Source organism: Colias croceus, chromosome 10, assembly GCF_905220415.1.
Source record: "Colias croceus chromosome 10, ilColCroc2.1".
In the NCBI taxonomy this organism is placed as follows: Eukaryota; Metazoa; Arthropoda; class Insecta; order Lepidoptera; family Pieridae; genus Colias; species Colias croceus.
The window spans coordinates 4,304,922-4,318,881 of NC_059546.1; the positions used below are offsets into that span (position 1 = coordinate 4,304,922).

The 13,960-nt window shown below is 35.7% G+C and overlaps 1 protein-coding gene across 2 annotated transcripts in view; it reads right to left on the reverse strand.

Annotated features, from left to right (window-relative positions):
* The window catches only part of LOC123695112 (homeotic protein ultrabithorax), a 108,309-nt gene that overhangs the window by 25,418 nt on the left and 68,931 nt on the right, over positions 1–13,960 (reverse strand). For both annotated transcript variants that reach the window (XM_045640844.1, XM_045640843.1), the window contains one exon: positions 2,045–3,180. In XM_045640844.1, coding sequence (XP_045496800.1) covers positions 2,879–3,180 — 302 coding nt within the window. In that variant the 3' untranslated portion in view covers positions 2,045–2,878. The remainder of the gene's footprint in view (positions 1–2,044; positions 3,181–13,960) is intronic.

Below are 13,960 nucleotides of genomic sequence, written 5' to 3' on the forward strand. Positions count from 1 at the left end.
ATACGGTATTTATGGTAAGTTATATTCAATATTATTTGTATTCTTTATGTGTTCATACTGATCAGTAAATAATTTTATCTGACGTAGCCACTTAGTAATTAAAGATTGGTATCAACACTAATTTACCTCCAACGTTATTAGAATTAGGTACCCTTCCGCCAAAAAACTACCGACCTTCGTGCTATTTTTCAAAAATTCAACGCTATTTATCTCAGCGTTACTCGATCCTGGGCGAGAAATAAAACTTTCCGTTAAATTCTTGAAAGTGAATGAATATAAAAACGTTATCGATAAATAACAGGGTTGAGCGACATGGCTCGCTTCGTGGTGACTCCACATAAGAAAGATCTCTCATCTCGGCTCAGCTGCCGGACCGGCATTCGTGTACATAATGATATATGCACCGCCCGCAAAGCGCTCCTTTACTGTACCTACACCCATTTCATACCCACGAAACAGGTTCACGACAGGAGCCTTATAAAATTGCAATATTTTAATAAGAAACCGCCGCTGAATATCAATTAATTTTCAATATAAAAATAAAAACGTCAGACGCATCGTAATGATTAATCCAGCATGCATTATTCAAGTTTCATCTAATTAAGTCGCGTTTTGAGGTGGAATTTTATAATAAATGCCATTAAATGAAAATTTTGCACCTTACTTTAAACACGTAACGGAATTTACCTACCTTCGAAGTGTGCGCAGCATTTAAAGATATCGCCATAAAATAACATGAGCACTTTTTAAACTACCTATATTTATCTAGAATTTTTTTTTTTTTTTTTTTGTAAAAAACAGTCTAAGTAATTTATGTATTTTTGACTGTTATATTTGCTGTGATAATTTATTAAAAATTAAAATTTATCCGTTTAAGTACCTACATACCTACACATTAAAATGTTATGCATATTCATGTGAGTTTCAAGTGAAAAAGTTTCACGTTATGATTTATATATATATAAACCTGAAATCCCGTCCTCCATACCACAGTGAAATTAAGCCGTTTAAATATTCGCCTTTCGCGATACGTTGCCATCAGCCCAGCCAATAATTTTTCTTATCGGACTAAATAATTATCAGTTATCGTTGAATTGATTTAGGTCGAGGACCCAAAAATGGCGCCCATATATGGTCAGCAGCATCAACCCTATATTTTACCGTATACGTTTACTCCAAGTTCGAAGCGCTTAATTCGAAGCTATGTCAATAAATATTTGAAGCACATACTTATTCCTTTTCGAGCATCGAGAAATAAGTCGAGAAAACTATTTGCTCATACTTTTAAAATTAAGAAAATTGCATGTTATTAAAATAATTGCTGAAACAACTTGTTATAATAAATTTGCTCGAGCCAATGATTTAAAACGCAATGCAATTTAATTATGTAATGCTTGCGATATACTTACCGCTATTTGACATTTATCAACATCAGAAGCGGACCAAACAAGTAGACAGGCATGCTAGTGGATCTGTTTTACTGACCGTACCTCGCGCTCCGCTCAAAGAATCCATTTTTTAGTATTCGTTTGAATGTTTGCGTTTCCGTATTAGGTATGCGAGATGAAAATGTTTATAGTTAATTTAATTAATAGACAATTCCGTCTATCATTCAGTACCAGTGATGAAGCCATTATAAAATGAAATTAAAATGCTTGAGGTATCCACCTTTTTGCTCATTTTTGTTATCTATAGGTAGTTATTCGCACAAGTATTTAAATCAGAACACATAATATTAAGGATACGATAATGAGAACGGTACTTTATGGTTATCTTAATTTATTTTGACTTTTATCTCTCCGATTAATAATTAAATGTTATGGTTTTGCACATCGAAAGCACCGTTTACATTTCGATAGCGGAGGGAGACGGTCGGGAAACATGAAAGGGCTCGATTTAGTAAATTAAAACATTGAGGCAGCTATCCATAGACGTCTCGCTTGGACGATTTCAAAAATGGCGTCAGGATCGGCTGGTGACGAGTAAGTTTTTCGCAACCGTCTCCACTCGATAAATAATGCCGCGGACTTTGACAAAAACTTACCTAGTCCTGTTCGGTGGCCGGCGGCGCCTCCCCTCTCCCCGCCCGCCTTGCCTCTCTGTTTGCCCGCACTCTTCCCGTAGTCTTTTTCTGCCCATTCCGCGGCGCTCGCGCAATCGCAGACTCCTCACTTTCGCTACCATATCCCTAACTATGTACACGGCTACGCGCTAAAATAATACCTACTTATGTTTATGGCAATTTGTTTAACTTCACCGACTATAAAATCTGCAGGAACACGACCACGTTTACACTATACTTATGCGAGAGTATTGAAGGTTAGATGGCGCGGTTAGTCTGTCTACACACAAGTCCGATATTCCGTTACATAATTTATTTAACTTATGACTCTTCTTACTTAGCTTTAACTTTAAGGGTACGAGACCGAGTCTCTTTGGTAGGCATATCAATTTGTACAATGTAATTATAGTTCGTTTCGCCGACGTCGATGGGCGCTAGCGCTACGGTCGCTCGTAATCATATCACTACAATAGAGCTACACTATGATACACGGAAGAGATTTCTATAAATTGCACTGGTTTTCAAACGCGAACATCTAAGACGATAGCGCGAATTAAAATATACGTAAATAATTCAATAAATCAACAAAAACAAAACCCGAAACACAAAATAATACGACCCGTTTCTATACTAACATTAACAGTTTATTCATCGCTCATACAAAGAAACACGTCTGATTCGTGACAATCGATTTAAAAAATAATCACAACAACCGAACAACACTTAAATAACGAAAATAATTACAAACAATTTACAAACACAAAGATAGGGACAGTTCGGATTGCAATCGTATCACTGCGCTACGCACGGTCGCGCTTAGTGCTCGGGGTGGCCCTGCGCGGCCGCCGCGGCCGCCGCCGCAGCCGCGGCTGCTTTCTGTGCTTGTGCCTGCTTCTCTTGCTCGTTTAGTTCTTTTATCGCTTGAATTTCCTTCTTTAGCTTCATCCTCCGATTCTGGAACCATATTTTGATTTGCCGCTCCGTAAGACAGAGCGCGTGCGCCATCTCTATGCGTCTCCTCCGCGTGAGGTAGTGATTCGTGTGGAATTCCTTTTCTAATTCTAGCGTTTGATATCTCGTGTACGTCTGTCTCCCTCGTCTTCTGAGGCCGTTGGCTCCTGAAACAAATAAAAAAAGGATTAGTCTTCGTTCGTTGTCAATGTATACAAAAAGTTCGAATAACATCGGTTAGTCGTTTGATCGTCATTGAATGGGTTAGGTTGTCTACATGTTGAAATGACGTTACAATTGCTCGTAGCGACAGCTTCATTTGGTCCTGCCATCAATATTGATAAATGATATGCTATTAGACTTTCAAAGCTGGTAGAGAATCTCTTAATGGTAATTAATTAAAATTAATCTCTAAACGTATGACATAAAATATATACAATTGATAAGGCTCGTAACGGGGCTCATTACTGAATACCCGCGTAAAGGTCGAAACGTAAGGAACATTATTAATCTTCGTTGAGCCTTCCTTAGGTACTGGAAAAGCTTTTGAATTGGTTACCGAGAACCCGATTCACGGGAGCGATAGCCGAGTAGGGGCCACATGCCCGCGGCTCGTGAAAATTCGATCACGTTCAGGGCTACCTCCGTAACAATGTAATTGCCTGATATGACGTCCGTATCGCGTCGCGAGCGCATACCTACTTGTAGCGCACTGTATGTACATTTCCAATAGGAAACTATGATCTGACTTCTAATTATTGGATTATCCAAACTGTTTATGTAGATGTTACGTGTATTAATGAGGTAATATAAAACATTACTTTATGTTTAAATATTTATACATTCGACAGCACATAATATTATACACTTTTAAGTAATATTAAAATAGTAGTTAAAATTGTAATTCATTGCTGTTTTATTGACAACCCTGAGACCATCTCGAAGATGTAATTATGCACAAAAAACATTTACTTCGCGTTGTTAAATGTTCATAACTTTATATCGAGAGTTAATTTTATAAACTTTATTGGAAGCCTTTATCTTTTACGTAGTGATAAAATATTACTAGAAATAAAGTAAGTAGGTACACCTTCAACACAATATAAAGTAGTCGGCGAATATTGAACATAAAAACGTTATCGTAAAATCAATATGTGTAGGCAATATAGCCAGCCACTGATAGGTGTTCCACTGCAGTAAATTATACGATCAACTTCCACCATAAATGAAATGTACAACCGGTTGATATAAATAACGTGTCAAAAACCAATCAAGGGCTCAAAAGACCAAACACGCAAGTAACACGTTGCCTTTGAAGTTGATACAAAAATAAAAGCACTTTAAAACGAGGCCGAAGAACGCTTCTCACAGTGTAAAAGGGTTGGCAAGCGATTTAATGGCTTAATTATCTCAAGTAGTGGGAGCGGGCAGCTTAAAGACCACAGCGCATGTATGCGTTTATCTATTATATTGAAAGAGTTCAAGTCACGGGAGGCAGACATATTTATTGAACTATGCACTAACTGAATCTTTCCATTCGTAATTTACTGAGCAATTCTTTATGGGAGCAAAAATAGACTACTAACCTTTCTTTACAATAATTTCAAGTACCTACCTACCTTCCAGACGTGAAATTTCTTAGTGTAAATTTTAAAATGCCTCTTACTCCGAGACTTAAGTGCACCTTTTTAATAATTAACAAATTTATCTGAGGGCGGTTAATTGAGTGACGCTAATTGTTTGAGCCACAAAAGCCTCTGCCACGAGTAGTCGTAAATATACTGGAACCTCTTTTTGCCGTTGTACATTGCACAAGTGCCTACTTTGATGTAATCAATCGACGTTAATCCCACTAGAATAGCAAGAAAATAAGCGAACATAAAGTTATGCATTTTTTAATAAGGTACACTTTTGTCTAACTGAAGAATGTCGTTAATTCTTTAAAGCATGCTCTCAGTCGATTGCAACATTGTGCACTTTGATAAATAAGTCTAATTAAAACCTCGATACGTATGTAAAAGGAAACCAAGTAATTACTCCAATTTCATACCATATAAAAACACAAACTTGTTATCGTCTTTAGTCGGTAAATATTTAATATATATTAAAGAGCGAAAAGAAAATAAACGAATATGTAGACTAATTAATGGCAACGATTTCTGTCAATTTGTGCCTTATAAATTCTCCTCAAAATCTGGCGTACACCATAAAAGCAATAAACATGACACAAATGGCTTCATTAAGGCATTGGGCGGGTCTTTGACTAGCAAAAAAGATGTGTGGTGAGGCCTTAATAGGTAAATAATGACACCGAATGTTTCCGTAAGCAGCAAATCTGAAACATCATCTGTGCATCTGTGTCGAGTTCCGGCGTGGAAGATTGTAGGACCCGCCCTTGCGAAATTCGCTTCAAATCACATAATAAAATTTATATATGATTCGACGAATCGCATTTAAATGAAGAAATAATGATTAAGTGAGGTACATACAAAACAAAAACAAAAGTCAAGTATGCTAATTAACACTCAATCCACACTGATAGATAAGGAATAAAATGTGAATTGTCCGTTCGTATTTTCTTACACTAGAGGAGTAAAAAACATTAGTTCCACGGAAATCGAGTCTCGCAGTTCCCAAGACCCCTGAACAAGTGTCAGGCCCAACCCGTTTTGCAACACGTGTCTCGAACAAAAGAAACTCCGGCAACTTCCCCGCTTTCCTCCTGCCGAGCGACAAAAGGATTGCGTAAGTTTATATTAGTCGTAAAGAATTTTGAACTAAGATCTATAGTCTGTAAACCGCTCGTAATTCTCAATGGTCCCGCAATTGCGGAGGACATTCGCAACAACTGTTGTTTGCTTCAATGTTTTAATTGTTCGTAATTCGTAAAAGTTTTCTTCGTGATTTACACCCGCTGTGTTATTCCATCGCCGTCTAAGACGGAATTTTTTACGCAACATGTGCCGCAGCTTGACGCAGGATGTGGTTATTTACTCTCGAGGGGTCGTTAAGGCTTGTAAAAACATTGATTTTATTACGTGTGAAAGCCACTAACTATAGAAAAAGAGATAAAGATGCGGCTATTGAGACGCATAATTGCAAGCTTAATGCGCAATCACATGCCCACGCTTGTAATTTTCTACGATAGAATTATGCAAATTTAATGCCTCTTTCAGAGTCAATATACAAAACCATTATAAAGAAATATCGATAGCAATATCAATTTATTAAAAGAAAAATTATATGAAATTCTTATTCATGTTAATACATAATGAATTAATGATATAAAGAATCACTCTTCAACTCGTCTTTACACGATTTATTAAGTAAAAAATATAAGACAATAACGGTCAATTTTACACAGAACAAGTTTTAAAATCGGCCGCGTACTTTTCCAAATTTCGCTTATTACATATTCAGAGGTATCCAGTTGACTGAGCTTATAATTTTTATTGGTAAAACGAATCGAAAATTACGAAATGAACACTTTCAACGACAGTGAATATATGATGGACGTTATAATGCGCCGATACCTAAAGGCATTTTACATATGAGCACATGATGTAGGTGAGGTAGCGCTATACAGGTAACGCGGTGAGCCTACAGCCTGGGTGGTCCAACCTCTGTGATCATTCGATATATAATACCTGTTAATGTACATAACAACGTTTATGTCGGTCGAGTTTCGTGTCTCGCCGTCTTTATATAGATTCGTGTTACATGGTGAGCAATTAAATTCGTGTTCTACTTTCGATACTCTTTTTTTATTAATTAAAATTTAACGATGATCTATGATTGCAATTTTGAAAATGTTCACAGAACCTGGAAGGCTCTATTATCAGTTTGCCTATTGCTTAGCATTTAGGAATTTCTTATTGGAATACTGCAATTTATTTGAAATAAATAGGTTATTGTAATGGTATTAAGATGGCGCCCAGAGCGTTCTCACAGCATAAATAAGAAACGTAGGCACGTGTGCGCGTATTAATTATAATAGAGTAGAAGATGCCGCTATCTTCCCAGCGACTTCCAATCAGCCCACTAGATGTGTATCGACTTAAGAGTCTGCTTGTTATCTCAAAAACGCAATATGAATAATACATTAGTCACCGGCGCAGCATACTCGAGTACTTAAATTGGCAAAGCTTAATTGACTCAAAGTTGAAAATGAACACGCTCGAAGCGTGGTTTTCTTACGTTCGAACGAGAATTTTTTATTCACTCTGAATCCGCCACGGAATCAATTTAAATTGGTTATGTGGGACTCTGGACGGAGTGTACGGAAAAAGGATTGAAAATTTAAAAACAATAGCGAAATTAAGTGCCTATAAGATAAACAACTTCTTTCGTTCATCCCATCTCAGACGTTATTATGACATTAAGGGTTAAAGGAACTATTTATTTTTTCGCAATTACTTTATATTTGAAATTGAATTTTTACAACTGTCTTCGGATGTTATTTATGAGATAAGTTCGTGAAGAACGTCGATAAATTTAACAAACGTGTATAAATTCTACAGAGATAAAATTATGCGACCGCAATCAGTGGAATATGATAAATTGATATAAACTACATTAAAAGCACCAATTTGTTGTCCTTTCTTGTAATAATTGCAAAAATAATGGAATTTAATTAATATTTACATTACCTATATGAACAATTTTATTTTATATTTAAATTGTTAGTGCAAACTGCAAAATGAGATGGTGACCAATCGTAAGTAACGGTTACCGCCGCCAATCGATACGGCTTGTGTAAAAAGTTAGTTATTATCATAATTGCGAGGCAGTAACAACATGCCACGAAATACTTTCGAGAAGTTTTATCGAGAAAATTATCATTTTCGCTGGCGAAATGACGTTTCGAGCCACGTCTTGGTTACTTTATAAAATTAAGTGGTATTTATAATAAATGCAAATTGCTAATTGATGGTGTTTAAGTTTACGTTCTGTTACTCGTTACTCGTAATATAGGTAATAAATCTCGCGGGCCGTATGTACCTACGTAATTTATATAGCCCCTACCCTTTATACTTTACATGGGCATATGTATTATTTATATCACGCACGTTATAAAGTTACGCCTTCGACAACGGATGCAATTCGTGACAGCCGCGATATTGGATTAAAACGAGATGTTATCGAAATCGAAGAGATGTAGGTACCCTAAACAATATTAGAACCCTTTAGACATCGCTTTTCGATATACTGGACCCATATTAGCTCATAGATCAGGCTTGAAAGCAATAAAAATTGGACGTCCCTCCGGGATTAGGACAAACCCTGACGTATGTGGCATGTAAAACCCTGAGACTTTCTCCTTCAAGGGGACAATGCGAACTTATTTAAAAATCAATTTGGCCTCTAACGCCCTCGACTCTGCAATAATATAATGTATACAGCACATTTCCTTGCCGATAAAATATGATCAATACATTCGTTACTCAAAATATATGGCGCATAAATCAATAACGGCGTACTGATACTGGATTTACGAGATCATTCAGCTCATAACATGAATAACACAAAATGTTCGATATCTATATATTCAATCGAAAATCGTAAAAGGGAGCACGTAATTTAAATTGGCACAAGCATTGACGCGAATAAATACAACAAAAAGCAAATCACTGAAACCACGCTAACAAGATGCAGCTGTTGCGATGTCTCAAGCGGAGACCATTTTGAAAAACTCGTTAGTCCTCGAAAATAGAATATAAAATGTGTCACTCCTTCCCTAATAAATCAGCCGTGATTAATGTTCGTTTATAACGAAGCGCTCCGTGTGACGGGGCTGTGCCTCATTGGGTGGCGTGGTGGCCATATTGCACAGGACTTGTACCTGTCAAACTTTGAAATATCATGGTCGCCTTCTACCCTCGGATTAGACTACGTCTTATCTTAAAATAACGAGATAAGTACAAAACACGGAATCGCAAACGTATCATCTACCTGAGAATATATCGCACATAAAAAACGAAAGATGAATTTCCAAATGTTGTTTTGATTTCACGGACATTTCTGATAAATTGACGTTTTGTTCTGGAGGTGTTAAATTATAGCGCTACAGTGACTCCAAAGGAATATGTGTTGATTTATACATGACATAAAAGCCAAAACATTCGTTTCTATTGTAAAAATCAATTTATTATTAAATAAATGGGACAAGCCATGCTATTGATGTTACAAAAAATGGACATAGATAATTTATTTATATGTTATTTTATCTCTTGCTGATTCTTTTTATAATAAATAATGAAACATGTTTATACGGTTCGTATCAAATCTTGTAGCCATCAAATAATGTTTATCTGAAATCTCAGGCAAACAAATCATGAATCTTCGTACTTTACCTAGTTGATCGGATAAGTTTTATTGTGCCGGTAACAAGTTTGATTGCAGACCGGAGACCGCAAAGTAGACATTTACCTACCACGTACCCATTGGCTATACAAATCATAAACTGTCAAACGTGCCGATATCGTCCTTAAGTTAAGACATTAGGGTCGTTATTTTCAGTGAAAAAGCGGTACGTGAGTGGAGCTAAAGTGTCCGTTCGAGTGAACCGCCAATTTGCGATTTAACGTATGTAATGTGAGTACGTGAAAGCGAATCATACAATTCCGATAATGATCTCCTCCGATCTCATCCATGTAAATGTCGGAAATAAGAGAATAGCGGCGCGGCAGCTTACTTCAGGATAGACCTTTAGCTTTTACAATTTCAGAACGATCATTTTGATTTTTGTTATAAACGCCTACCACAGGATAAAAAGAATAACACTAAATAAATAATCGGATAAATTACTTCAAAAACTATTAGACAGACCCCTGCAAAATTTTATCAAAAAATGCAATTATATATTTTGTAAAATACTTATAAATCTACTCTGCGTAATAAAATACGACGAGAAATAGTTAATGATTTAAATTTTTAAAAGAAGCTACAAGTTCCAAAGGCTATTCAATCGTCTGAAAGTTTGTTTTGAAAATATATGATTGTATTGCAAATTCACCTGACTTAAAGTTCAAATTCCGGTAGACGCGGTAAGTTGGAGCAAGTTTCCAAGTTAAGTTTCGAGTTGGCAAAGAAACCACAAAGGCACGACTAACTAAATCTCTGGATATATGAAGTCTGGAATTTAATGCACATAATGATCGCTATAAATTAAGATATAATGGATTAGGAAAATAATAATCAGAACATGAAATAAATAAAGGTTTAATGCATTATAATAGCTATATAATTACAATCTTACATCACAATTAAATTGTAATTATTATAAAGGTTTATTTACATTTTTATTAATCATTATAAAATTAATGGACCAGGTAATGAGGTAACACAAAATGATCTAGTTAGATACATTTATTATCTCAAATTGAGAAAAAATTTTCAAGTTTGAATCATTGTACATAAGTTAGTTATGTGAAAGTAAGTACTGTTTGCATTACGCTTAAATGCAAGTTTGGTCGTTGAGGCAGGGATTTCGCCAGGATTTTGTCTGCGTTTGAAATAAATTTACCAGATCTGCAGTCTGAATGTGTTGAGACATTGCAGTTTTTAGCCAAGAGTTATATCTGTTCGAACAAAGGAATATGCAAACTAGAAGTGTACTATATTTTCGCTTATATATTTACGGGCAATTTCAACAATTTGTGGTTTTGGGTTACACTAAGCGACAACGTTGTAATCACAGGTTGTAATCAATATTTAATAATACATGAAGGATCTATACGTATGGTTTAGGTACCTTTTAGTAACCTACAATTGCTGAACATTACTACACAAACGGTTATGTAGTGTAAAGAAATAAAAACTCAAGAATTTATTACAAAGTAAACACGTATCGATGGCCATGTCGCGCCACATCAAGCCATAAAACGCTCTCCCCGAAACCTGTGTCAATAAAGATAAAGGAAAACTAATATCAAAACAGGAATAGGCACGTGATAAGAAAACATTTATTCCCTATGTTTAATGCATGATTTGTCATAATTTCCCAGCCTCCCTTGTCTGTCCGTTGTTTTGTATCTAGCGGAGCAATGGGCGTTTATAATTTATTGCGTATCTTATTTATTTCGGACGAGAAAAATTGTTTGGGGGAAGAGATTGGAAGCAATGTCAGGGTTATTAACAAATTTCTGTCGAGATTGCGGAAAGTCTCAATTTTCTATTCCATATTTTGTTGTAAATACTTATATTAAATTATGTGTTTTTATTTGTCAGAATTCTGCTTCCATCTAAAAATTATACCTTTCTAAAATTAAGGTTTTTTTTTCAATAAAGACAATCTTTAATAGACATTTAAAGGATAAAAGTGCAACATGCAGTTTATATATTTGCTCCACAGTAAAGCGGCAATAAAACCGCGAATCAAAAGTTGCCAATAAATCACAATATGGCGTCCGCTGCCCCGTGTTTGCTCTCGCCCACATAATCCGTTCATACGGCGGTAAATCCATCCAACGGTGTCGAGCGCACTACTCATCATAAGAGAATCCCTCGCTATAAACACGTACGGGAACTAACTATTCTTCACTTTTTATTTCTCCCAAATCCCCGTCTTCGATCGAGAACATTAAAATAAAGTTTTAAAGTTGAAAAGTATTTTCGTTGAAATTCCAGAATCATTATCAGATCGTTCTCTGTCGCGTGGTGCTGTGAAAAACTAGCCAATATATTCCAGTCGTTTTGTTCGATTTCCGCGGCGGTGCCGTTACTGAAAAAGTTTGCATCGTAATGCAATCGTGTGGCATTAGTTTTGCAGTTTATCAGCCCGTACTCGCCGCTGCAAAAGCTTTGAGGGATTAATACGGTAGCGCGCTGTGGAATACATTATTCCTTTACAAAATATAACTTGCGCTCCTCCGTAATTAACATGTATTTATACGTCAGTAATTATTTACTGAGGCCGTGTACTCAAAAACTTGTGACAGCAGCATGTTGTACATATTTAAAAATTAAATTTCGCATGCACGTTTCCGCGTATAATAGAACAAAAAACTCACATCGGCGCAATTATGTGCACTTAGCTGAGCCGGCATTTCAGTACATCAAAAATAAAATGAAGTTGTACAACAATAAAAAGTTGACTAAACAACAAGCGCTCATGCAATATTTGTTTGTACATCGCAATTTTTAGTTGAGGGCAGTGAGCTATCGCTGCAATTTGACTTTTTCGGTCGATTTATGGGAGTCGGTGCGCGGAAAGCGAGCAAACAAGCGGAATTTGTTGGAGCAAAGGGCTATTTTTTAGTGTTGCAACTCTTTATATCAGTCACATGTCTAGCTGGTGGATTGCGTACGTGATTGATGTGTTTACGGTAGCGCATGGCGTGGATAACATGATGCATGCGTGCGCAACAAAGCTAAATTGCAGTATTGATTGCTGCAACTTGCAAACTGCATGCGTGTTTATTAACTAACTTTTACGTTACACTTTGTTTGAAACTACGTATCTTATGAATAAATTAAAAGTAGCTAGAACTTAGAAGTACCTACTCAGGGCGGTTTGGCTTTTCATTGAATTTTGCATGATTTTTGATAATATTGTATTTTTTTATAGTTGCTTTATAAACAGGAACTCAAGTGTTTGTCCATCTTCCAACCGTACCTAGGTATATGTAAAGTTGTCTGTATGTATACATGTGGGCATATAGCTCACACAAAAAGACAACAACATACACGTTTACTCGAACTAGTCACATTTACATACGAGTTTCGTAACAATAGCTTCTGTGATCAGTTAAGTTTGTTAGTCCGTCTCTACGTCAGTACTGGACATGTAGATGAAGGCGATAGGCGGCCGCCAACGTCGCAATAGTCGTCGTTTTGTTAAAGGAAATTGTGAAATATGTACAACTATGTATGTACATGTAGGTACTATTTATATTCTTTGCTATTCTTGTAGTAGGTAGGTATATAAAAATATTTTGTACGTCTTAAAACGAAATGATTAAAAATTCTTCCAAATTATTTCCAATAAACATTCTCTCGACTTGTTTACATGATTATGTTTTAAAACGTGAGCTAAATATGTGAAGCAATATTTCATCTCTTTATTTTAAATGTATAAACTTGATGAGAAAACAAATAACGGAGGGAATAATAACATAAATTTTCCTTACGCTTCTCGTGGGATGTATTAATTCAGGGAGGTCTGATACATTTTTCAGTGAAGTCAAAAGTTAAATTATGTATCTTTGTTTCGCTTGTAAAACAAACCTTAATCAAACATGAGCAAGAATGTATATGTAAAAATAAATTTCACTACAATAATTATTCAGTAGAAATTAGAATGCATCCTTAGTTTAGTTTTGTTTAGTTATAAAATTTTATGTATTTACAAACATAATAAGAACTTCTGATAGTCCGGTTGACAGCAAGACTTAAAATTATAATTAGAATATTTCCAATTTTACTATATATATCTCCATAATATAAATACGTATATGTGTATGTAATCCTGAGCTACATTGGGCTAGTCAGAGATAAACGGCGGGCTTGTACCTACACAATATTTCATTTCCAATGTCTACAAGATACTCCACTGAATCATAATATGCAAACCGACCTAGAGGTTACTCATGTCTCGTGGACAGCTAGCGGGAACATGCATGCGGTTTTGTTTAATTTTAATGTTTTATATAAGCCTTTATTTATTTTACTTGTTTGAAGTGCAAGAGAAGAACTTAAACTCAAACTTAGTTAATCTCGTCCTTCTATGCTGCTGGATGTTTGTTCAGCCTCCAGTCTCCTCAATATCGCAAAACCGGCACGATTTATTTGTAAATCTGTCACATTAATAGTTTAATCACGATGGCAAATAATATTTATTTGAATTTTTATGTAAAATTCAAACAATGTCTTATTTTATGCATCATATTTTTTATACCTAATTACCTATAGGTAATAGTTATCGTTTACATTTTTTAGCTAAACATT